General features: G+C 41.5%; 2 protein-coding genes across 5 annotated transcripts in view; both read right to left on the bottom strand.

The window, feature by feature from the left end:
- The window catches only part of LOC102409782 (zinc finger protein 791), a 70,119-nt gene extending 43,911 nt beyond the window's left edge, over positions 1-26,208 (bottom strand). Inside the window, exon 1 of one of the 3 annotated variants that reach the window (XM_045166722.1) lies at positions 26,077-26,208. The gene's annotated coding sequence lies outside the window, so the exon portion shown is untranslated. The remainder of the gene's footprint in view (positions 1-26,076) is intronic. The other 2 variants (XM_045166721.1, XM_045166720.1) reach the window with 2 other exon arrangements.
- Positions 873-26,112, bottom strand: LOC112577746 (zinc finger protein 709). 2 transcript variants are annotated; one of them, XM_025293614.3, is made up of 4 exons: positions 26,077-26,112; positions 6,777-6,903; positions 6,514-6,574; positions 873-6,133 (listed from the first exon to the last, which is right to left on the bottom strand). In XM_025293614.3, exons 1-4 carry the CDS (start codon positions 26,077-26,079, stop codon positions 4,723-4,725), a joined length of 1,602 nt encoding a protein of 533 aa, XP_025149399.3. In that variant the 5' UTR covers positions 26,080-26,112; the 3' UTR covers positions 873-4,722. The 2 variants fall into 2 exon arrangements, with proteins under 2 accessions (XP_025149399.3, XP_044804113.2); XM_044948178.2 differs by lacking the exon at positions 26,077-26,112 and adding an exon at positions 8,835-10,625.
- Positions 26,209-26,480: the final 272 nt, after the last annotated feature.

Raw genomic sequence — 26,480 nt, 5'->3', positions numbered from 1 at the left:
CCTTTATAAGGTTTTTGTTTTTTTGGCTGCAATGCAAGGCATCTGAGATCCTTGTTCCCTGACCAGGGATCAAGCCCCTGACCCCTGCAGTGGAAGTACAGAGTCCTAACCACTGGAATTCCCCTAAATTTCTTTATAATCCTTTTTATTGCTATAAGGTTGGTGAAATAGTCTCTGTGTCTGATTTTAGGAATTTGAGTCTTCTCACTGTCTGTCAGTCTAGCTAAAGGTTTGTCAATTTTATTAATTTTTTTTTTTCAAACAACCCACTTTTGATTTTATCGATTTTCTGTATGCTGTTTCTATCCTCTCTTTTCTGGTCTATCTTTTTTATTTCCTTCATTTCCTTGGGAGTGGTGGTGTTGGTTGCCCATCCTTTCAAGTGTGATAATGTACAAGGTAGGATTATTGATTTGAGATCTTTTAGCACTTCTCTATGGATTTCTTTGACACATGGGGCAGTATTCTGTAGTCACCTGAGGTGTAATTATAGTGTTTCACATGTCTTTTATTTTCATGTCAATATTTTGCCTACTTGTGTATATAATATTGAAGTGAGATACTGGAGTCTCCAATTACTATTACTTGTTTTTCCCTTCATTTCTCTTTTGCTTCATTTATTTTGGCAAAGTTTCAATAAATTATGAGAGAACACAGACCTATCAAGACAGAAAGACAAGACACTGTTCTAGTCAAGATACCATACTCTTGATGCTGATGTTTCAACATCCCTCGGCTTCCCTGGTGGCTCAGATGGTAAAGAATCTGCCTGCAATGTGGGAGACCTGGGTTTGATCCCTGGGTTGGGAAGATTCCCTGGAGGAGGGCATGCAACACACTCCGGTATTCTTGCCTGGAGAATCCCCATGGACAGAGGAGCCTGGTAGGCTACAGTCCATGGGGTTGCAAAGAGTCGGACACGACTGAGCGACTAAGCACACACACACACACACATTGCTGTGCACTTTAGAACCAAGGTACCCCATTAGCACAAATAATCAAGGAACTGTAGGACTTGGATACAGCAGCATGAGACAAACAAGTTCTTGCAGCCCTGATGATAATATTTTTGTGGGAAAAGACACATGGTTAGGAAATGGTAAAGCTTTGGCTCATAGATGGAAATGAAGGCTTTGATAGAATGTAAAATAATAATGTGAGATAATAGGGAAACTGGGGTGTATATATATCTTTTCACTGAGGGTAGGCACCTCAGTGAATGGTGATGTCATTATTGATCACTGAATTTCTATGACGTAATACATCTTTAAAACTTTTTCAGGAACTCCTTGGCTGTGTATGTAAATGTTTAGTCACCAAGTTGTGTCCAACTCTTGCAACTCCATGGACTCTAGGCCACCAGGCTCCTCTGTCTAAGGGATTTTTCAGGCAAGAATACTGGAGTGGATTGCATCTCCTTCCCCAGGGGACCTTCTTGACCCAGGGATCGAATCTGCATCTCCTAATTGGCAGGCAGATTCTTTACCACTGAGCCACCTGGGAAGCTGTGTCAGTAAATAGGTTGCATCAATTAGAAATTCTGCATTCTTGTAATTAACAGTAAAGATTTCCTGTAAAGAGAAAGATACAGACATGGTTCCTCTTCATTTTCGCAATTGTTAAACATTTTTTATATAGAATGTGTGCTCATGAGTTTGGACATTGTTGGACATTGGCTCTTGGAACTTCCTAGTGATTTGGGCCATGTTGTTTGTGGTGGTTTTATTTTTAACCACCTCATTTGAGGGGATTTTAATTTACCTTTAACTTTTTAAAATTGTTACAGTATTTGGTGCTTTCATTTTGCTGCTTAACACAACAATTAGGAGTTCCTCCTATTTAGGGACATACATTCATCTGCATTGTTCAAACCCATCCTGAGTTTATTCTATGAGTAGAGTGATGACTACTCAAGTCTGTTGTGATTTCCCAGTGGAAACATGATAAAAAAAAATAGTGGATGTTTAGAGGCAATCATACAAGGAATAATTGAGGTGAGCTGTAGGGAGAGGGTATTACTTTGGGTAATATCCTAATTTAGTATAAAAGGAGAAATGAGAACTTTTGTGTCTTTTTATTGCAGGGGTGGTTAGAAGTCTTGTGCATCAGTGATTCATTGGCCTGTTTTACTATTTGAGGTTTCATTTCCATATGCTTAGACTTCCAGCATCTGTTGTGTAAGAGTAGGAAACAAATGTAATAGCTGTGAGTTTTTATGAAGTTTTGTAAATATATATAAAGCTTTTATACTTATTTATAGATAGATAGATAAGAAGAAAGAAAATAACACAAATGCCTTTGTATGCTAGGAGAATATTAAACTCTCCTGAACTTCAAGTGTTCAACTTTTTCCCCCACCACTCTGAGATTCTTTCTAGGAATAACTGAAGGGCTGGGGAAGAAGGACATAGGCCACAACAGGCCTTTTTTGCAACCCTGTTTGAACACACTAGGGCTGCACCTCTCCTCGTTTCATCACGTAACTAGGAGTGAAGTGAGAGGGCTCCCAGGTCTGTCTTTGAGTCTAAGTCAGCTTCCTCGAACAGATCTTTGGACATACTGTGGTTCTGAAACCTAAAGGTGTATCTCAAATGGAATTTGCTGGGGACATCCTCATTCAAGTGCATCACCATCAGTTCCCTCCATGGGCATCCACAAACCATTTCCAAGTCATTGTTTCCCAAATCAGGCCTATGAACATCTTTAGAAACCAATGCATATTCCACTCTGAAAAACTGACCTGAGGTAACATCAGGGGCAGAGAGTGACAGAAACATTCAGCAGAACCCATGTCATGGGCATATCCCATTGACCACAGAGACCACAGGCCCTGCATATTTATCAGATCCACTTGCTTGCTTATTTACCCAACACTTTGAAAGGGGACACAAATAGCTCTAGTATTTTCTTTTTTTTTTTTTTAAGTTTTATTTAAATATTTATTTGGCTGCATCAGGTCTTAGTTGCAGCATGTACATATCTCAGAAAATGGATGTCAAACAGTTAGTAGTGGTTTTGAGGATACTTGACTGGAAGGAAAAAATGTAGAAAATGGGCTGGAAGATAGTATACCTGAAGCTCCTATGCATTTGGCTCTCTTTAAATATGGTGACTGTGAAATCTGACTAATACCTTCCTTGTTTCTGCCTTCCAAATCTCTGGCAAGTCACACTATTGGTGGACTCTAACAGGGAACCATAAAGAGGATGAGTTCTGGAAAATCTAATCCCTAACATTACCTACAGAGATGATAGCTCTAGCTTTAAATTTTGTTGCCCACTATAAGCCTCTCTTCTTTTTTATTTATTTACTTGGCTGCATTGGGTCTTAGTTGGAGCATAGGGGATCTTCATTGCATAATGTAGGATCTTTCATTGAGGCACACAGGCTCAGTTGCTCCGTGGCATGTGGATTCCCTGAGCAGGGATCAAATCCAGGTCCCGTGCATTGCAAGGAAGATTCTTAACCACTGGACCACCAGGGAAGTTCCTAGGCCACTCTTCTTAATTCCAAGTCTATTCACCAAATTATAGTCAGAAGGAAAGATACAAAGCAAGATATAAATATAAATTATTTTCATATAAATATGAAAATAATTGTTCACATAGAAACTATATTCATTTATAAGTGAGGTATACACAAATATTTACTGAACAGTTTATTAGTATAGAAAATGTTAAAAGGCTCTTGTACTCTTCACTCCAAAAAAAGAGCTTGGTAAGAAAGATAAATAGATATACTGGACTAGAGATATCCGAGAACTGCCACAGCTGTTAGGAAAATCCAAATACCAAACTGTCATTTCTCAGTGGGCCCTTAACACAGAGCAAATCAAACATTATAAAACAATTTTAACCTAATTGCATTATTATAAATTTACTTTGATTCACCTATGATCCAACTGGCTTCAAAAAGAAAAGATAAAATAAAACTGATTTAAAGAAAAAGCTCTATTAATTTTATGTACCACTGTGGAAACATGACTTACAGAGTCATCTCCCCTCATATTCATTTCTGAGAGTAATTACTAGAAATCCACTGTCCAATAGTGCACTTTAAGAAAGAGAATTGATAAACACAATGTATTTCCAACTTTAATAACAACCTTTTCCTGTTTTCTGAAAGATTACACATAGATTAATTTTCATCAAGCTTTCTCATATTACTTATATTTATTTCTTTTCAATGTGAGTTTTCACATGTAAAGACATGGGCTCATTGAAATCTTTCCAAAACTGTTTAACTCAGGAGTTTTTGTCCAGTGAGTCCTTTCATTATTTTGGACTTGGAATGACTGACAGTTTTCTGACTTTTTTTTTTTTTTTTTACATTATATAGCATCTCTCCAGTGTGCACTCTCTTCAAATGGTTTGTGACAAATGAAGGCTTTACCATACTCCCTCCACTCTGATCTTTTTCAAGTCATCAAAAATAAATAAAAACCTCTGGTAAAATCTGAAGGCTTTCCCATATCCCTTACAGTCACAGGGTTTCTCTTCAGTATGAATTCATTCATGCATTTCTAAGGAGGTATAATTTTTGCAGGACTTCCCACATTGTTTACAAGGTTTCTCTTCTATGGGAATCCTTTCATGTGTTTGCAAACTTTGAAAATATCTTAAGGTTTTCCCACCTTGTTTACACTGATAGGCTCTCTCTCCAGTGTGGCTTCTTTAACATTTTCAAAGTGAAGTTGGTTGACTAAAGGCTTCTCTGTGTTCCTCATTCATAAAATTTCTTGTCAGTGTGAATTCGTTTGTGCTTTTGGAAGGAAGTGTAATATCTGAAAGCTCTACTGCACTGTGAGCATTCATAGGGTTTCTCTCCAGTGTGCAGTCTCATGTGTACTCTCAAGGTTTGGTGATGGGAGAGGGCTTTCCCACATTCCTTGCATTTGTAGGGTTTCTCTCCAGTGTGAGTTCTTCCATGTGACTGTAAGGAATTGTAATGACTGAAGGCTTTACCACACTGTTTGCATTCGAAGGGTTTCCCTCCAGTATGAATTCGTTTGTGTTTGTGAAAGGAAGGGTAATATCTGAAGGCTTTACCACATTGTTTACATTCATAGGGTTTCTCTCCAGTGTGCAGCCGCATGTGTATTTTTAAGGTTTGCTGATGGGAGAGGGTTTTCCCACATTCCTTGCATTCATAGGGCTTCTCTCCAGTATGAGTTCTTCTGTGTGACTGTAAGGAATTGTAGTAATTGAAAGCTTTACCACATTGTTCACATTTAAAGGGTTTCTCTCCAGTGTGAATCCTTTGATGTATTCGAAAGGAACTAGGAGAAATGAAGGCTCTCTCACATTCCTGACATTTATAAGGTCCATCGCCAGTGTGAGTGATCATGTGTGCTCGAAGGCTTGAGAGACCTCTGAAGGTTCTCCCACACTCCTTACATTCATAAGGCTTTTCCCCAGTATGAATTCTTTCATGTTTCCGAAAAGAACTAGGACAACTGAAGGCTTTACCACACTGCTTACATTCATAGGGTTTCTCACCTGTGTGGGTCCTTTGATGTGTTCTAAAAGTATGATAATATCTAAGGAATTTTCCACATTGCTTACACTGATAGGGTTTCTTTTCACTGTGGGTTGTTTCATGTGTTCGCAATGAAGAGGAACAATTAAAAGCTTTCCCACATTTCTTACATGTATATGAGGCATTTCCAGTGTGTGTTACCATGTGTCTTCGAAACCCTGTGCTCCACATGAAGGCCTCCCCACATTCCTTACATTCATAGGGTTTTTCTCCTGTGTGGATTCTTTCATGTGCTTGAAAGGATGCACGGGAATGGAACGCTTTCCCACATTCCTCACATTTATATTTTTTCTCTCGATTGTGATTTTTCTCATGGGTCTCCAAAAACTGGAGATAGCCAAAGGCTTTACCACATTCCTTACATCTATATGGCTTCTCTCCATATTTCTGATACTCAGGTGGTTTACGTTCAGTGTGATAACTCATATGTCTCTTAAGGGATGAATGACGTGTAAACACTTTTCCACATACACTGCATTCACGTGGTTTCATTCTATTAGTTTTCTTGTTCAGATTGAGGTTTGGAATAATGCTGAAGTTTTCTCCACACTGACTACCCTCTTTATTTTCACAGAGTCTTTCTACTACATGACTTCTGTGGAAAACAAACAAACAAACAAGGAATACATTATTAATGAGTTCTTTATTAACAATTTTATATTTAGTAGGACATTTGAAGTACATTTTTATCACTTATAGCAATAGTGTAGGTTTTATGTCTTGTCTGAATGGTTTCAAGTTTAACATAAAAAATGCTCTTGCAATCATCAAAACAGTGACAATTCACATAGAGAATTTATTTAAAGTGTTGAACTATTTTGCAAACACTGAACATCTATGTCACATAAGTAATTTTGGTGAAAATTTTCCAAGAATAACTAAATTTGGAGCACTAGTTATTTCCTCCTTTTAAAATTGTATAACATAACAGAATACTCACATAAGCTACTATATTATATTGTGGATATGACTTACCTTAATTTTCTCCCCTGATTTTTGTACTGATCTTCAATGTCATGATCTTCCCATTTTTCTCCTAAATTGCAGATCAAGGAAAATGATTCCAAAATATTATTAGTTATAGAAAAATGACTAGATTCTATATCCATTGTTGGCTGTGACCTTGCCTAGTTTTATTTAGCAACATCCTGCAATTCCACATTTAATATCTTGGAACAATAAGCAAGAAACACTTGTTGTTACTAATTAACAAAATAAAGGCAAGTTGTCATCCTCACCTATTGAGACCAGGTTCCTCAAGGTTTCCCGCATCACATCTCTATAGAGCTTCTTCTGTGAAGGATCCAGGAAAGCCCATTCTTCCAGGGTGAAGTTGACAGCCACATCCTCAAAGGTCACTGAGTCCTAAAGCATCCCAAATGTGTGTATAGGAGGATGTGTGAGATGAACAGCCCTGGACATCTATACACCATTTATATGAAGACTCATTTTATGTATGAGTCTGTCACCTCTCTGACTTGATTATGAGAAGCTTACTCTCTGTCCACACTTAATTCCTTATAAATTTAACAGCATCATGAAAACATGCAAATTATCTATACAGTTTATTGTGATCTCATCAGATATTATTTCTGTCTCATCGCAGGGTCCATGCGTGTTGGGAAATGACAGAAATGCTACACACATGAAACAAATATTATCATTTTAAGATCATGGATTCCTTGTGAGGAAAACTCTTCCCTCTCCCTTGCTGCTGCTGCTGCTAAGTCGCTTCAGTCGTGTCCGACTCTGTGAGACCCCATAGATGGCAGCCCACCAGGCCCCGCCGTCCCTGGGATTCTCCAGGCAAGAGCACTGGAGTGGATTGCCATTTCCTCCTCCAATGTATCAAAGTGAAAAGTGAAAGTGAAGTTGCTCAGTCCTGCCCGACTCTTAGCGACCCCATGGACTGCAGCCTACCAGGCTCCTCCATCCATGGGATTTTCCAGGCAAGAGTCCTGGAGTGGGGTGCCATTGCCTTCTCCCTCCCTCTCCCTTACTACCCACTATTTACAGCACTCCATGAGGCAGAGGGTGAAATTTGCATAAGATTTTACTAAGTAAAAACATAGTGAAGAACTAGAAGCTTTTACTTCTATCCCTATCACCAAAAATGAGTGTCCAGGACAAGTAGAAATCCAGCTTTTAATAAGATCCAACTGGCTATTTAGTCCTTAAGTTCCAGGTTTTTAGAAATAGTGCAGTGATGTAGCTGGTGGAATGAAAATATCCTGACTACCAGGATGTATCACTTTTAACTTGTGTAATATTTACCACAGGCTCAGCTCTCCCATTCTTTCTGATTTTATGGACTTGAAAAGTTATTTGGTATTTAGAGCTCAGACACCAGGAAGAACATGTCACAACTTAGACCACAAATTCCCTATACTCATGCACCTTGGGGCTGCTCAGAGGCACACAAAGTCACACAAAGTGGGATAATATGCCAGAAGCACTCTTTATGGCAGAACCAGAACACTGTGCCCTGTGCTTTGCTGACCTTGAGTAACAGGTTAAGAGCTGAAGACTGCAAGTGTGTTCATTGAAAATCACAATGGATTCATGGTAATTTAATGAAGGATTCAGCAGTGCTTTCCTCCAAACAACCCTAAAATCTCTGTTTTCAAACTTCAGGAAGAAGTGGTTTCAAAACCAGCCATTCTAGAGGCTGTTCTCCCACGTTCTCTAATTCCCAAACACTCCTATCTGGTCTACAGAAGTATGATGACTTGACCACTGAACATAAGAATCCCTTCGTTGATGACAGCACACAGTGCCAATAGCATATGAAAGGGTTTACTTCCCATAATTGAGGTCTTTGGGGAAAGTAAGGCCTGCTTCTCCAGCAGTCAGGAAATGCCTTAAGAGAGAAAGGAACCTGGGCTTTTATAAAAAATTAGGGGGTGGATTTGGGTTCACACACAAGAATAGGATCTTATGAGGGCTTAACGTCTTGTTACTGCCAATAGAAAGGAGCACCAAGGCACTCTTATCACTATGTAGAGGTGTGGGTCAAAGAGAAATGAGGGGAAGGGCCCTGCATACATTCCCTTCTCTCTGAGGAATCTGGATTTTTTCTCTGGTGCATGTAAGGCAGAATCTTCCTGACACCAGTATGGATTTTAAACACTGGTGAGTCTGAAAGGACCACAGGTTTTTTTGCAGCTTTCTTCCTAGCATTTGCCAGCCCCGTGCCTGAACTGATTTGAATACTCTTTCTCCCTGTGCCATTTCCCCTCCCACTTCCACTTCCTGCCTTCCACTGCCCTTGTGTGAACGGAGTTTTGTAATTCTACCTGTTGTATTTTGTGGACCTGTTATTTTTGTTTTTCTGTGAAGCACAAATATTAGATATGGGAGGTATATGAGACTCCACTGCTCCTGGTCACTCCCTTTATAGCCAGCCATCACTGTCTTGTTTCTTGTAACTCAAGTTAGATTTTGGTCTCTCGCTCCACTGCAAAAAACAAAAAACAAAAAAACAAAAAAAACACAAGAGAGGGGGACAGGAGGAAAGACCTCACAGCTAGATCTGCTGGGTTTGAGGAATGATTTTCTTTCTTCCCCATGAAGAGGAAAAAGCTTTTCCACTGGTACATTTAAAGCTCCCCCAACAATAGGGAGGTACCAATTTTGGACAAGTGCCACTGCAACACGGAATGTTCAGAGAACCTGAACTTTTAAACTGGAGGTCTAAACTTGACTGTTGGCCACTGCTGGGTCTGTCTGGTGTTTCAAAGGAATACTGGGTGCTGCAAATAGGAACTGAAGGGGTAAGCTTATTAAACCCATTAAACCTATGGAAAAAAAGAGAAATGGGTGGGGGGAATGAGGCTTAAAAGTTAAAAGCAGTCAACCATCAAAAATGGGAGTCAGAGAACTCTGGTTTTGGGTCTGGTATTTAAGGAACTCTGGTGGTCCGGTGGTTAGGAATTCGCTTTGCAGTGCAGGGGACGCAGATTGGATCACTGGTCAGTGTCTAAGATCCCACATGTCTTGGAGCAACTAAGCCTGTGTGCCACAACTACTGAGCCCAGGCGCCATAACCAGAGAGTCCAAGCACTGCAACAAAAGATCCTGCATGACACAACAAAGATTCTGTGTGCCATGACTAAGATCTGAGGTAACCTAAATAAATAAATATTTTAAAGCACTTGGATGCCATTCCCAACTTCATAGAAAAAACTTGAAAACATCTGAAATCAATAACTCTTCTTAGATCCATCAGAGCATTGATGTCACAGGAAAACCACTGTTTCCAAAATTGAGAAAGAAAAAATAAAGATACAAGGCCTGGGGACTTCCTTGGTGGTCCAGTGGTTAGGAATCCACTTTGCAATGCAGGGGTTCAAGAGCTGGATCCCTGGTTGGGATCCTATATGCTTCAGGGCAGCTAAGCCATGCATAGCAGCTGGAGGGCCCACTTGCCACAACTACTGAAGCCTGCCCACTATGTAGCTTGAGGGCCACAATTAGCCTGTGTGCCACACCTGGAGAACTTGCGTGCTGAAGCAATGGATCCCAACTAAGACTCAATGGAGCCAAAACCAAACAAATATTTTAAAAAAGTCATTGATGGCAAACCACAAATGCAGGAAGTTCAGAAAACACTCTATAAAGAGTCTGGCTGCCAGTACAGGAGACACCAGTTTGATCCCTGATCTGGGAAGACCCCACATGCCTTGTAGCAACTAAACCCATGCACCACAACTATTGAACCTGTGTACCAGAGCCCAAGAACTGCAACTACTGAGCCTACAAGACACAACTACTAAAGTCCGGGCACTCTGGAGTCTGTGCTCTGTGACAAGAGAAATCCCTGCTTGCCACAACTAGAGAAAGCCTGCACAGCAACAAAGACCCAGCACAGCCAAAAATAAATAAATAAAAATAAAATTATAAAAAAAGAAAATGCACACCCAAGTATTTCATATTGAAACTGAAGAAAGACTATATTGAAAAGATGTAGAAGAAACACCTTAGTTTACACAGATTTTTAAAAATTTACTTTAAGTATAGTTGATTTACAAAGTTGTGTTAATTTCTGCTGTATAGCAAAGTGAATCAGTTATACACATACATTCCTTTGTATATTCCTTTCCATTCTGGTTGATTGGAAAGTGAAAGTTGCTCAGTCATGTCCAACTCTTTGCAACCGCATGGACTATAGAGTCCATGGAATTCTCTAGGCTAGAATACTAGAGTGGGTAGCCTTTCCCCTCTCCAGGGGATCTTCCCAACCCAGGGACCAAACCCAGGTCTCCCACATTGCAGGCAGATTCTTTACCAGCTGAGCCACAATGGTTGATTACAGGATACTGAATACAGTTCGCTGCGTGATAGAGTAGGATCTTGATGTTTGCCCATTCTATATATAATAGCTTGCATCTGCTAATCCCTAACTCCCAATTCATCTGTCTCCACTTTCTCTCCCCCTTGGCCATCACAAGTCTGTTCTCTGTATCCATAAGTCTGTTTCTGTTTCATAGATAAGTTCATTTGTGCCATATTTTAGATTCCACATATAAGTGATCATATGATATTTGTCTTTTTTCTTTCTGACTTACTTTCAGTTCAGTTCAGTTCAGTCGCTCAGTCATGTCTGACTCTTTGTGATCCCATGAATCGCAGCATGCCAGGCCTCCCTGTCCATCACCAACTCCCAGAGTCCACCCAAACCCTGTCCATCAAGTCGATGATGCCATCCAGCCATCTCATCATCTGTCGTCCCCTTCTCCTCCTGCCCTCAATCTTTCCCAGCATCAGGGTCTTTTCCAATGAGTCAGCTCTTCACATCAGGTGGCTAAAGTATTGGAGTTTCAGCTTCAACATCAGTCCTTCCAATGAACACCCAGGACTGATCTCCTTTAGGATGGACTGGCTGGATTTCCTTGCAGTCCAAGGGACTCTCAAGAGTCTTCTCCAACACCACAGTTCAAAAGCACCAATTCTTTGGTGCTCAGCTTTCTTTATAGTCCAACTCTCACATCCATACATGACCACTGGAAAAACCATAGCCTTGACTAGACAGACCTTTGTTGGCAAAGTAATATCTCTGTTTTTTAATATGCTGTCTAGCTTGGTCATAACTTTTCTTCCAAGGAGTAGGCGTCTTTTAATTTCATTGCTGCAATTGCCTTCTGCAGTGATTTTGGAGCCCAGAAAAATAAAGTCAGCCACTGTTTCCCCATCTATTTCCCATGAAGTGATGGGACCGGATGCCATGATCTTAGTTTTCTGAATGTTGAGCTTTAAGCCAACTTTTTCACTCTCCTCTTTCATCAAGAGACTCTTGAGTTCTTCTTCACTTTCTGCCATAAGGGTGGTGTCATCTGCATATCTGAGGTTATTGATATTTCTCCCGGCAATCTTGATTCCAGCTTGTGTTTCTTCCAGTCCAGCGTTTCTCATGATGTACTCTGCATATAAGTTAAATAAGCAGGGTGACACTATACAGCCTTGACGTACTCCTTTTCCTATTTGGAAGCAGTGTGTTGTTCCATGCCCAGTTCTAACTGTTGCTTCCTGACCTGCATACAGGTTTCTCAAGAGGCAGGTCAGGTGGTCTGGTATTCCCATCTCTTTCAGAATTTTCCACAGTTTATTGTGATCCACACAGCCAAAGGCTTTGGCATAGTCAATAAGGCAGAAAGAGATGTTTTTCTGGAACTCTCTTGCTTTTTCGATGATCCATCTAAACTTACATCGATGACTTACTTTACTCAGTATGATAATCTCTAGATCCATCCATGTTGCTGCAAATGGCATTATTTATTCTTTCTTTATGACTGAATAGTATTGCATTGTGTGTGTATACAATTGTGTATACACAAATGTGTATATATACACAATGTCCATTCATCTGTGTATGGACATTTAAGTTGTTTCCATGTCTTGGCTATTGTGAATAGTATTGCTACGAACATAGGGGTGCATGTATCTTTTCTATTCATAGTTTTGTTTGGTTATATGCTCAAGATTTGGATTGGTTGCTCATATAGCAACTCTATTGCTAGTGTTTTTGAGGAACCTCCATACTGTTTTCCATAGAGGCTGCACCAATTTACATTCCTAGCAACAGCTCAGGAGGGTTCCCAGTTCTCCACATCCTCTCTAGAACTTTTTATTTGTAGTCTCTTTAATGATGGTCATTCTGACTGCACCTAATTAGGTGGTACCTAATTGCAGTTTTGATTTGCACAGAGAAAAAAAGATTTTAATTAAATCAGACGTGTTTTCAGAAACCATGCAAGGAAGAAGAGTGGACTGAAATGCTATACAGGCATACTTCATTTTATTGTGTTTCACTGTAGTTTGTGGAAACCCTACATTGCCGATGATGGTCAACATTTTTTAGCAATCAAGTTTTTAAATTGAGCTATACAAATTGCTTTTTAGATATAATGCTACTGCATACTTAATAAGCTATGATATAGTAGAAACATAACTTTTATATGCACTGGGAAACCAAATAATAAGTGTGACTTACTTTATTGCAGTGGTCCTGAACAGAACCCCCAATTTGAGGTCTCCTTGTACTTCAAGTTTTGAAAGAAAAAAACTCTTCTAGTTTTCAAACCCCAAAGGTAATCCTTTGAAAATATTAATTTAATAAAATGATAAACAGCCAGTCAAGACAATGAAGAAAGAAAACAGAAATTACTAACATCAGAAATAAAAGAAAGGAGAAATAAGCATGAGAAAGGATTTGACACCAACCAACATCCATTTAAGATAACAAACAATGCTATTTGCTGAGCAAGTTTAACAAATGTACTACAGTCAAATAAGAAATAAAAAACAATATAGTGCAAACTGTGGATGCAGAGGGGTTATGTATACTTTCTGATACATTTCTCTATGCTTCCTAATCAATTTTCCTATACACTTAAAACTGCCCTAAAAAAACTGAAGTGTACTAGAAAAAAAAAAAAGAGATGAAGACAAACTCATTATCCCTGATGACTGACCAATGACTGAAACAGGATACCTTTCATCCAACTGATTTGCATTTATTCAATAAGGCAGCATGGTGCTCCATGAGCCTAAGACCAGTAAGAGAGGTGAAACTTCCACTGAATGCCCTGTTGGACAGAACTGCACAGCATATTCAGAAGTGCCATGGTTACTATCAACTTCTCTAGAACTCTAACGTGGATGAGAAGTGTCCTGGCAAGACCGTGAATAGTGGACCTAGTACATGTACAGAAGAGTGTTACGTTGTGACTTCCCTGGTGGTCCAGTGGTTAAGCATCCACCGAACAATGTGTGGGACATGAGTTCAATTCCTGGTCACAAAACTAAGATCCCATACACCTACTGAGCCCACACATCGCAAAGAAAGATCCCACCTGATGCAATGAAGATCCCATGTGCTGCAACTAAGACCCAATATAGCCCAAAAAATATATATATTTTAAAAGTATTACCTTGATTTGTATTTTGGGTTATCTATTGAGTTCAGATTCTTAAAATTCTTTTACTACAAAGGGGGAACTCTTAGACAACTGTCCAAGAATCTGTGAATACAAGTAGATAAGGCCAGTTTTGGGCCAGTATCAAGACAACTGCCTGATGTTTGGGTACCTGTGTGACCATGGGGTTTGGATTTTTTTTATCATGGATATTGCAAATAAGGGATGAAGAGCAGCAATTGTCTTCTGAACTTGTCCTGCAGGAATATATACTGTCTTTCTTACAGTTGTGCATCCATACCAGAACTGTGCCTTCAATTAACCCCAGGTAAGACTCCATCTGGGAGAATGGGGACCTTTCCCAACACCGCAGCAACTTTTAAGGGAATGAGTAGAAGAGGCCTCCTTCTGCAGGAGACTCAGGCGAGGACAGATGTGACACCATCATGTCACATGGAGGTGTTGGTAAGCATGCTGACCCGATGGGGTGCTGTTTCCAAGGTCACAGGCATAATGAGCAGTTCAGCAGAGGATCACATGCTCAGTGCTTGCTGCTGCTGCTGCTAAGTCACTTCAGTTGTGTCCAATTCTGTGCGACCCCATAGATGGCAGCCCACCAGGCTCCTCTGTCCCTGGGATTCTCCAGGCAAGAACACCGGAGTGGGTTGCCACTTCCGTCTCCAATGCATGAAAGTGAAAAGTGAAAGTGAAGTCACTCAGTCGTGTCGGACTCTTAGTGACCCCATGGACTGTAGCCTACCAGGCTTCTTTGTCCATGGGATTCTACAGGCAAGAGTACTGGAGTGGGGTGCCATTTCCTTCTCCTGCTCAGTGCTTATGTTCTCGAAAAACACAAGTCTGTGTGCCTGATGCACAGTGAGGCCAAACAATACTAAAACACTGGAGTTTGGAACAGAGAAAAATTTATTACAGAGCTATGCAAAGAGATGGGTGGCTCAAGAACCCCAAAGTTACTAAAAGCTTTCAGCAAAGCCCTTTTATAAGAAAGGTGAGGGAGAGGCCTGATTAGTTGTTGCAAACTTCTTGGTGTCAGATCCTTTGTCCCTGAAGTTAGGTCACGATCAGGCAACAATCTTCTTGTAAATCTCTACCAAATGAATGTTATTCTTTCTTCTGACAAGAAAGAGCAATGTCCTAAGGCAAAGCTTTCACCCTCTGGGGTCCTGGTCCTGGCTAAGAGGAGGTAGATCTTAGTTGGCAACTTGGGGCCAGGTTCCCAGACTGCCCAAATGTCATCACTGAGGGAGCCAGGCACCGAACCCAATGGCCCTCAGGGTGCCCAAAGAGTGGGGAGACAAGGTCCCACAGACTGTGACCTAGGCAGACTGCCACTGCTACTATTAGGTCACAGAGGCTAGGAGGCGGGAGAGGTTCACTGCTGCCTCAAGGCCTCGGCCAAGACTAGCTTTAATGAGTGGCTTTAGTGAGGGTCTAGAGCCCCACCAAATGGATTCATGGGATTAGATCTGATAGACAGAGTGCCTGAAGAACTACGGATGGAGGTTCGTAACACTGTATAAGAGATGGTGATCAAAACCATTGCCAAAAAAAGAAATGCAAGAAGGCAAAATGGTTGTTGGAGGAGGCCTTACAAATATCTGAGAAAAAGAGAGAAGCAAAAGGCAAAGGAGAAAAAGAAAGATATATCCATCTGAATGTAGATTTCCAAATCTACAAGAGAGATAAGAAAGCCTTCCTAAGTGAACAATGCAAAGAAACAGAGGAAAACAATAATGGGAAAGACTAGAGATCTCTTCAAGAAAATTAGAGAACAAGGGAACATTTCATGCAAAGATGGGCACAATAAAGGACAGAAACGGTATGGACCTAACAGAAGCAGAAGATATTAGGAAGAGGTGGCAAGAATACACAGAACTATACAAAAAAGATCTTAATGACTCGGATAACCACGATGGTGTGATCACTCACCTAGAGCCATCTTGGAGTGTGAAGCCAAGTGGACTTTAGGAAGCATCACTATGAACAAAGCTAGTGGAATTGATGGAATTTCAGGTGAGCTATTTCAAATGCTAAAATGTGATGCTGTGAAAGCACGGCGCTCAATATGCCAGCAAATTTGGTGAACGCAGCAGTGGCCACAGGACTGGAAAAGGTCAGTTTTCATTCCAACCCTAAAGAAGGGCAATGTCAAAGAATGTTCAAATTACCGCACAATTGTACTCATTTCACATGCTAGCAAAATAATGCTCAAAATTCTCCTAGTTAGGCTTTAACAGTATGTGAAGTAAGAACTTTCAGATGTTCAAGCTGGATTTAGAAAAGGCAGAGTAACCAGCAATCAAACTGCCAATATCCATTGTATTATAGAAAAAGAATTTCAGAAAAACATCTGGTTCATTGACTATGCTAAAGCCTTCGTTTGTGTGGATCACAACAATCTGTGGAAGATTCTTAAGGAGATGGGAATACCAGACCACATTACCTGCCTCCTGAGAAACCTGTATGCAGGTCAAGAAGCAACAGTTAGAACCAGACATGGAAAAATGGACTGGTTCAAAACTGGGATAGGAACACGTCAAGGCTGTATATTGTCACCCTGCTTATTTAACTTACATGCAGAGTACACCATACCAGGGGAGATGAAGCACAAGCTGGACTCAAGATTGCCAGGAGAAATATCAATAACTTCAGATATACAGATGACACCACCTTTATGGTAGGAAGCAAAGAGGAACTAAAGAGGCTCTTGATGAAGGTGAAAGAGAAGAGTGAAAAAGCCGGCTTAAAACTCAACATTAAAAAAACTACGATCACGGGATCCAGTCCCATCACTTCATGGCAAATAGATGGGTAAACAAAACAGTGACAGACTTTATTTTTTGGGGCTCAAAAATCAATGCAGATGGTGACTTCAGCCATGAAATTAAAAGACTCTTGCTCCTTGGAAGAAAAGCTATGACAAATCTAGACAGTGTATTAAAAAGCAGAATCATTACTTTGCCAACAGAGGTCCGTCTAGTCAAAGCTATGGTTTTTCCAGTAGTCATGTACAGATGTGAGAGTTGGATCACAAAGAAGGCTGAGCACCAAAGAATTGATGCTTTTGAACTGTGGTGCTGGAGAAGACCCTTGAGAGTCCCTTGGACTGCAAGCAGATCCAACTAGTCCATCCTAAAGGAAATCAGTCCTGAATATTCACTGGAAGGACTGATGCTGAAGCTGAAACTCCAATACTTTGGCCACCTGATGCGAAGAACCAACTCATTTAGAAAAGACCCTGATGCTGGGAAAGATTGAAGGCAGGAGGAGAAGTGGATGACAGAGGATGAGATGGTTGGATGGCATCACTGACTCAATGGACATGAGTTTGAGGAAGCTCCAGGAGTTGTTGGTGGACTGGTAAGCCTGGCATACTGCAGTCCATGGGGTTGCAAGCAGTTGGACACAACTGAGTGACTGAACAACAATTGGAGCCCCACAGGACACAGCCTCCAGCCTGTTCCCTGGGCCCCAGCTCACCTGCTGGCCCAAGGCCCAGTGAGCTGAAGGGCTTCCAGGAGAAGGCTAGGATCTGCCTCTTACCTCACTCTCCATCTGATGACCACCAAACCACAGACCGATGGCTGAATTCCTTCCCTTTAAGTTAGTTGCCAAGTCACATTCGACTCTTTGTGACTCCATGGACTGTAGCCCACCAGGCTCCTCTGTCCATGGAATTCTTCAGGCAAGAGTACTGGGTGAGTAGCCATTCCCTTCTCCAGGAGATCTTCCTCCCCAGGGATCCAACCTAGGTCTCCTGCATTGCAGGTAGATTCTTTACCATCTGAGTCACCAGGGAAGCCTGAATTCCTTCCCTGCTGCTGCTAAGTCACTTTAGTCATGTTTGACTCTGTGTGACCCCATAGATGGCAGCCCACCAGGCTCCCCGATCCCTGGGATTCTCCAGGCAAGAACACTGGAGTGGGTTGCCATTTCCTTCTCCAATGCATGAAAGTGAAAAGTGAAAGTGAAGTTGCTCAGTTGTGTCCGACTCCTAGCGACCCCATGGACTGCAGCCTACCAGGCTCCTCCATTCATGGGATTTTCCTGCTCAGTTATTGGTCAGCACTGCAGAGGGCCCTGCCCACAAGTAACAAACTGTCAATAAGGGAATTCTTTCCCTCAGTTCAGTTCAGTCGCTCAGTCGTGTCTGACTCTTTGCGACCCCATGAATCGCAGCACGCCAGGCCTCCCTGTCCATCACCAACTCCTGGAGTTCACTCATACTCACGTCCATCGAGTCAGTGATGCCATCCAGCCATCTCATTCTCTTTCATCCCCTTTTCCTCCTACCCACAATCCCTCCCAGCATTAGAGTCTTTTCCAATGAGTCAACTCTTCGCATGAGGTGGCCAAAGTACTGGAGTTTCAGCTTTAGCATCATTCCTTCCAAAGAAATCCCAGGGCTGATCTCCTTCAGAATGGACTGGTTGGATCTCCTTGCAGTCCAAGGGATTCTCAAGAGTCTTCTCCAACACCACAGTTCAAAAGCATCAATTCTTCGGCGCTCAGCCTTCTTCACAGTCTAACTCTCACATCCATACATGACCACTGGAAAAACCATAGCCTTGACTAGATGGACCTTTGTTGGCAAAGTAATGTCTCTGCTTTTGAATATGCTATCTAGGTTGGTCATAACTTTCCTTCCAAGGAGTAAGCGTCTTTTAATTTCATGGCTGCAGTCACCATCTGCAGTGATTTTGGAGCCCAAAAAATTTCCTTCCCTAGTGGTCCCTTATTGACAGTTTGTTACTTGTGGGCAGGGCCCTCTGCAGTGCTGACCAATAACTGAGCAGGACTACTAATGGCTGCTCATCCACAATTGGTTGCTTGTAGGCGAGGCCCACTGAAGCACCAACCAAATGCTGAGCAGAACTGTTGCCTGGTAACAGGGTGAGCAGTAATGACAAGCACAGCAATGGCTGTGTACTAAGGGCTGTGCTCACTGCATTCTATTACACTTGTGAGAGTCTTAGTTTTCAAGAGAGCCTAGTACATGGTGATAGTTGCACTTCTAAGGCGGTTCTTTGCACCAGAAGCCTATAGACAGCTTAAGGCCATCATGGGTCACTGTAAGGTGCATAAGAGGAGGCCATTGTATCCTCTATACTGAGGGAGACTCCAAGGGAACTAACAGGAGTGCCTGTTGTATGTATGGTCATTTAAACACAGTCCAGAGCCTTTTGTAGTAGGGGTTCTCTCAAGGTGGGGGCCAATTTCCAAGTAATAGTAAAAATGGGCTCAAGTAAAATTCCTAAATAAGGAATATGTTGTCTCCCCAACACCAAAAGAACCCTAGTAGGCCTTGTGGGTGCGGAGAATGACTACAAGTATTTCTTCCCATTGTAAAGGAGGGAGCAGTTGATTACTGAAAAACATACAGAAACTTAACTAAGGGCCTCACATTGCGTGGGTTAATGGCCCATACTTTTTGCGAGATCCTTTTTTCCATATTTGTGTATTCTGAATGAAAATGAAATGAATGTGCTCAGAGGACGATGTCCTTAGTGTGATGTCATACCTGTGTTCCTGAAGCAAAGTGCATGCAGTTCAAATCTTCCTGCAGAGACTGTGGGATGGCAAGACTGCTGAGATTCTCTGAGGGTAACCAGATAGAGATGTCCCTTCAGAGGGGAAGGCCTCTGCAGCTGAGAGAATGTTGAAATAGATACTCAACATAACAGACTTATCAAGTCTGTGAGAGCAAGATGTTTACTGAGTGGATGAAGTAATTTCCATAATGATAGGGACTAGGAATAGGGGCTAATTTGATGTAACCACAGCTTAAGGTTGTTGTAATCCACTACGAGGTATCATTCATTCTTTCCAGGTTTAAGAACAGATCAAATAGGCTATTAAAGGAGAAAATTGGGGGCTATCACTTCTCCCTTAATATGTTTCTTTATAATGTTTTTCAATATAATTCAATGTCGTGGTCCGTGTGCGGATTGGAAAAGAATTTTCATACATGAGGCAGAATGAGAGGGAAATAAAGTTTATTAGAGTGGGAGGTGCTGTTAGACCAGCAGGCCAGCTCAGGGGAGAACGAACGTTGAACAGGGGTCCTTAGTATACTCTTATACCCAGGGTACAAGGGGTGGGATAGGGGTCTTGCGGGTCATTTGCTGACTGGATGAGGTATGTATTCTGGGTGGGGTAAGAGTAAGGCAAATACCTTCTCCCTGTGAGGTAGGAGGGAAACAGGTTATATTGCTCAGGAGGACCTGAAATCCGTTAATAGTTACAACACGGAGGAGGGAAGGACAATAAGCAACTGGCTTTTCTGTTCCTGCATTCCAAGACCCTCCTTGGTTTTATTTGCTCTTTTGTCTTTGGGTTATCACATTCAAGGCCAGTTTAAAACTTTAAATCAGGCCACATTAATGAATTTAACTGTTGGGTAATGTTTGTGGAATCTTATTTTGTCTTGCCAATTTGGAAGTAGAAGACAATTTAATTTTACTTAATGAATCATGGGTTCAGAGCTTCCCTGCTCATTATGGGATATTTTGGGACAATGAGTGATACAACCATGAGAAATTTAGGCAAGAAGAGAGGTCTGCTGCTGAAGGCAAAGTATACCTATTTGTCCTTTATACTCTATTCAGTCATTCCCCTGAGATGATGAGGTAAACTGCTTGAATATCGTGGGATCCCCATGAATACCTGCAATTTGAAACCTAGTTTAATTACATGAAGTTTCATGAATTAGAGTGCGGTATACAGGAGATGTTAATATTAATTTAAATTCGTATTACAGAGGACCAAAAGTCAGGCAGGCCTCTTCTATCTTTTTACTATGGAAATTCTTCTAGCATATTTTGGATTTACAATTGAATGAAACTGTAGTCCTTTCTTTCAGTACGTTTTTTCTCTGGTTCTCTCCCTCCAGTCTTTCTTTGTTGTGTATTTTAGGTCACTGAATATACTCTGGGGGAGAGAGTGTCCTTTCTACCCTAGCACTGATAATTTTTTTCCTCTAGAGAGCCTCACACCAGTGTCATCAGGGTCAGAGGCTTCCTTCATGACAACTGGTTAGGTTATAGAAATTAAGTACCCCAGGCTTAAATTGGTTTAAATAAACCCCTTTTCTGTGCCACAGTGAGGCTATAGGTGTTGCCCACCTAACTCAGAGGGTCAGCATCTTTGTTGCAGGTGCTTCTAGCAGGTGCAGCAACAGCAGAGGTACTGAAGGGTCCTGGTGAGCCCTCTGGTATTAGGAATGGACTCAGCCTGCCACCTACTGGCTGCCTTTACTCTCTCTTCTCTTTCTCTCTGAAATAATCTTTTCAGAGTGATGATCTGAGGGGTTTACCTCATTCACAGGGTATAATCAGCCAAGTAACCCCCGAAGATCCCTCCCCTCCAAGGTCTGGGTGAACCCAGCCTCAGTCATACCTGCAGTAAAACACAGACAGGTTCCATCCAAGCCATGGACTAAGGATCACTAGGAGGGTCCCATCCTCATTCTACTCCCACAGGACACGGCATTAACACACACTGTCATCTTGGTGTCCTCTGTATATAGAACCCAGGTTTGGTGGGGGTCAATAATGCCACACAGGGCAGCACAGGGCACAAGCAACCGGCAGCTCACAGAGCAGGAGCCCCCAGGCTTTCTTATCAGCCTGCCCAGGTAAGACGTACTAGGGGAATGGGAGCGGTGAGGCTTATCTTTCAGTACTAGTCAAACATCAAGTATGTGGAACCTGACTACTCATTACAAGAATCAAACCCAGGTAAGAAAAACATGCATCTGCACTGGATTGTTTCCATATAAAGAAACATCAACAGGATGATCAAGAAGTAATTATAACTGGGTATTTGTGCATGGGTGGAGTAAGAGCACAGGAGTGGAGGAGGACATGTGGGCTAGGAGTCCTAAGCTAGTTTACCATTTTAGAAATATTTTTAACCTTCACATGCATTATTTAAAATCAGGAGAGAAACTGATATACATCTTATCTTCCTATGCTTAACATTATTTTAAATTAAGTTTTGCTTTTTAAAATTAATCCCAATTTTTCTACATAGGAAACCACTCTAAGATTTAATCCTTTAAATGCTAACAGATATAAAACTGCACACCATAAAAGATTTACAAATCCCCTTCTAACTAAAAGGACAAGAACATTATAGTTTGTCCCTCCACTATATTTCATACTAGGGATATTTTCAGGAATGAGCGGCATAATATAAAATATTAGGGGTTTGGAATTAAACCCAGAAATAGACTTAAAAGATGTATATAAGCTTTAAAGTGTTTTCTTTATATCAACAAAAATATAAATTCAATGGCTTTTCCCTCACATTCATTAAAACAAGAATTCATTTGCTTTAGGAATAGCATGGCCTTCTAAATGTTTAGGGACAGGAGGGCATTATGCTAAGTGAAATAAGTCAGACAGAGAAAGATAAATACTTTATGACATCACTTACATGTGGAATCTAAGAAACACAACAAACTAATGAATATTACAAAAAAGAAGCAGACTCACAGATACAGAAAATAAACTAGTGGTTATGGGGTTGATGGGGGCAATGCAAGTGTAGGGAACTGGGAGTCACAAACAATTTGGTTGTAAGACAGGGTACAGGGATATATTGTACATCATGGGGAATATAGGCACTATTTTGTAGTAACTGTGAATGGAGTATAACCTTTAAAAATTGTATAATAAATTTTTTTAAATGGAAAAAACATTTGAGCACTTAAACACACCCATCTCATACTGAGGCTCTCTTTGCCCTAATGGAACAAAATTCTAGTTGGTTCCAGAATTTTCTTGCTTTACTCACATCATATCTCTCAATTAACTTACACATTAAAAGCCCCAAAGCTAATGGAAACTAGAATTAAAGGACTGCAACATTTAGCTAAGAAATAAACATATATTTGAAATGACTGATTTTGAGAAACCAGTATTTATGTGAAAATTTAACAATTTTTGAAAAGTGCTTGGAAATGGAATTGGCTTATTAAACTTCGTTACGGTAGAATTGTAGAGTTTTTCATGCACTGGAACTCTACCCGGCTTTGGATCAATCCCAGAACAAAGGAGGACCACCTCTCACACACACACACATACAACCTCCCTGATGCAATAAACCTGGAGAACTTGCAGGAGGAAACTCATTTTAAAAGGAGAAATGGTAAAGTTGTTTTTAAACTTTTTATTTTCTATTGGGGTATAAGCTGATTAACAATTTGTGATAGTTTCAGGTGAACAGTGAAGGGACTCAGCCATACATATACATGTATCCATCAGGAGAAAGTATATAGTTTTAAAAACATATTAGGAACTTCCCTGGCAGTCCAGTGGTTAAGACTCCACACTTCCGATGCAGGGGGTATGGGTTTGATCTCTAGTCCAGGAACTAAGATCCCCCATGCCATGTGGTGTGGCCAAAAAAAAATTAATTTAAAAAATGACATATTAATTTTATAAAATAATTTATTCTGCTAAAAATCACCATTAAAAACATTTAATTAAAAATTAATTTATTTATTTTAATTGGAGGCTAATTACTTTACAATATTGTAGTGGTTTTTGCCATGAATCAGCCACGGGTGCACATGTGTTCTCCATCCAGAAACCCCCTCCCACCTCCCTTCCCATCCCATCTCCTACGGTCATCCCAGTGCACCAGCCCTGAGCACCCTGTCTCATGCACTGAACCTGGACCAGCGATCCACTTCACATATGATAATATACACGTTTCAATGCTACCCTCTCAAATCATCCCACCCTTGCCTTCTCCCACAGAGTTCAAAAGACTGTTCTTTATATCTGTGTCTCTTTTGCTGTCTCTCATATAGAGTAAAAAAAACAGTGTTTTAATTTGGTATACACAACACTTTTGGATTAAAAATTGTCACAAAAGTAATTAAAAAAAAACAAACAAAGAAAATACTGGGAGCAAAGCAGATAAGTAGCCTTCTTGCTACAGTTCAGAAGAAAAATACACTTTCAGAAAGATGACCAAATTCCCATACTTGGGGTCTAAAATATAGTTCCTAGAGCAGGTTAGTCACTGGAGAAGAAGGGTAGGGACAGTTGAGCCACAAGAATGAATTCTAGGCTCTACATGCTCTCCCGTGTCCCAAAAGCATGGAAGCACAGAATCTACTAGGTTCTAGTCTCACAAGTGAGGAAACTCTATGTCTGATTCAATTTAAGATTCTGATCCAAATTCATAAACCCTTTGTCTGCAATACAGAAGACATGATAATAACAGCCTCTTTCAATGTGCATAAATTACACTGAGTGTACCTACACTGTGAACGCAAAACTGAAGTTCCGAGTTTTGCGTCCACAGTGTCCAACTCTTTTGTGACCCCATGGACTATAGACTGCCAGGCTCCTCTGTCTATGGGATTCTCCAGACAAGAATACTGGAGTGGGTTGCCATTTCCTTCTCCAGGGGCTCTTCCCAATTCAGGGATTGAACTCACACAGGAAAGTTTTGGGCCTCCAACCTCAGAAATGAAATCAGTCCCCACCACTGTGTGCAGTTGCATCCTCAGCTTTCCAGGGCTCTGTAGCACCTCTCAGTATAAAGTCTCCTTCCATTGTGGGTTCGAACATGTAAGACACCTGCCGGGGCGGGGAGTGGGAGTTGCTTCCCAGCAAAAATAACTGAGTCTGCAGCTCGTTCTCTTTACAGGAGCCTTGGCATGGATCACTGACTATAGGCCTCTGCTCTGCACTGGAGTATCTTTGGAACACGCTTGATGTTTTAATGGACACAGACATAGTGTTTGAACAATCCAGCAACACAATTTAAACCTATCATTTATGTGGAAAGGAGGAAAGAAAATTGTAGGGCATTTTCACTAGTTCAACCAGAAAACCTGAAATAACATTTACTCCTTTCAGGAAAAAAAAAAAAAAGATGTCAGTCAGTGATTATTTCTACAGTGAGAAATAGGTTTGTAAATAATTAATCACACCTGAACACTTGGTCTGGACGTCTAAGCAGATACCACACAACCAGAGAATTTCATTTGAAATCACCTAAAAGTAAAGAATAGTCCTGAGGAACTTACTACACATGCTCCAGGGGAGAAAAAAACAGCAGAACAAAACTTTTCAAATGAAATGTAATCCTGGAATTTTTTTTTCCCTAAAATTCACCTTTTTTGCCTCTTGGGAAATATGTTATACTATCTTTTAAGCTGTATTGATTAAATGCATTTTACTCTGATTGAAAAAATGGCATTTAAATATGTGAATAAATCTTTTAAAGGTGACAATCTTTAAATCTTAAAAGTAGGGGCAACCCTGACAGGACACATGACCCAGAAAGTTTTAAAAGGAACTTCCACACATTAGATGTCTGTGCCCAGGAAAGAGTATGGGAGGAGAGGCACCAAACTGTTGAAAAAAGTAGTTTCAAGTGGTTATTTTTTGCTTTCTTCTGGTGGAAAACATTCACAGACCAAAAAAAAAAAAAAAAAAAAAAGGGAAAAAAGAGCCATCTAAGGCTCTGGGAGGAAAATGATAAACAGTTAAAACACTGCGTCTGTTTGAAATGCACCACGGAGGACAAATAGTTGATAATGATGCTGTGAATCTGAGAGGGAATTTGGCCTTGGGGATGTAGGGTGAACTCCGAAAATTTAGGGAACTCATTGTCAGCTCTAGAAAGAGCTAAGCTTGAGCGGACAGGGGCGTAGAAGTCTACTCAAATAACTGGGAAACAAGAGAAAATGGGTGCCCCCTGGGAAAAAGTCAGGGACTGGGGACCCCACACACCAGAGCTCCTCCCACGCACGAACCACGTAGACCGAGTCACGAGGGTCCCTTGACAATCCTCCCCGGGGTCACAACACAGTCTGAGGAGGACGCGGGGCTGCGGGGTCGAAGCCGAAGTCGGGGCGCGCAGTGACTGGACAGGACGCCCGGGGTCCTGGCTGCCGGCCCCGCCCCCCCACGCGACCGGAGGGAGGAGACTGAGGTCCGAGCAACGCCCCTCGGGTCCTCAGGCTCCGGGGTTGACAGCGGGGAGGCCCGACACCACCACAGCTGGTCCGAATCCACTCCCACCAACGCCTCCTCCCCTCTCGCTCCAACTCTGCACCCGGATAACGCACACTCACCATTTCTAGGTTTCCTGGGTCTCCCTGAGTCCCTCCTACGACTCCCACAGCAGATCACAACAAGACAGACTCTGAGGCAGTGCCGCTAGCTTCTCTGAGAGGTGGGAAACCGGATCACTAGCGGATCCTGAGGGAGTGAAAACGGAGCCGAAGCGGTGCGTCGCCCCACCTACCTGCCCAAGCGGCGCTCCTGATTGGACAGTTCTCAAAGCCGCACCTCCTAGTACTTGAGTGACAGCTGGGCAGAAGGACTTGTGTCTCTAGGGAACTAGCTTCCTCGGACAACCCCCAAGAGGCGCCCAGACCCGCGCTGAGGGCAGTGGGTGGAGCAGAAAACTGACCCAGCCCGACGCGGTTACTTGGAAACAAGTTTTTGCAAGCCTGGAGCGGCCTAGCTGGTATTC

Source organism: Bubalus bubalis, chromosome 9, assembly GCF_019923935.1.
Source record: "Bubalus bubalis isolate 160015118507 breed Murrah chromosome 9, NDDB_SH_1, whole genome shotgun sequence".
Taxonomy (NCBI): Eukaryota; Metazoa; Chordata; class Mammalia; order Artiodactyla; family Bovidae; genus Bubalus; species Bubalus bubalis.
Note: the sequence above shows the minus strand (reverse complement) of the source record. Positions and strands in the feature narration are given on the sequence as shown.

What these genes read in the sequence shown, in the direction of transcription:
- LOC112577746 (XM_025293614.3), bottom strand. An exon ending in GAGGAACCTGGTCTCAATAG is followed by an intron (nt 6,575 to 6,776) that starts GTGAGGATGACA and finishes TCTGCAATTTAG; the next exon opens with GAGAAAAATGGGAAGATCAT. An exon ending in AATCAGGGGAGAAAATTAAG is followed by an intron (nt 6,134 to 6,513) that starts GTAAGTCATATC and finishes TGTTTTCCACAG; the next exon opens with AAGTCATGTAGTAGAAAGAC.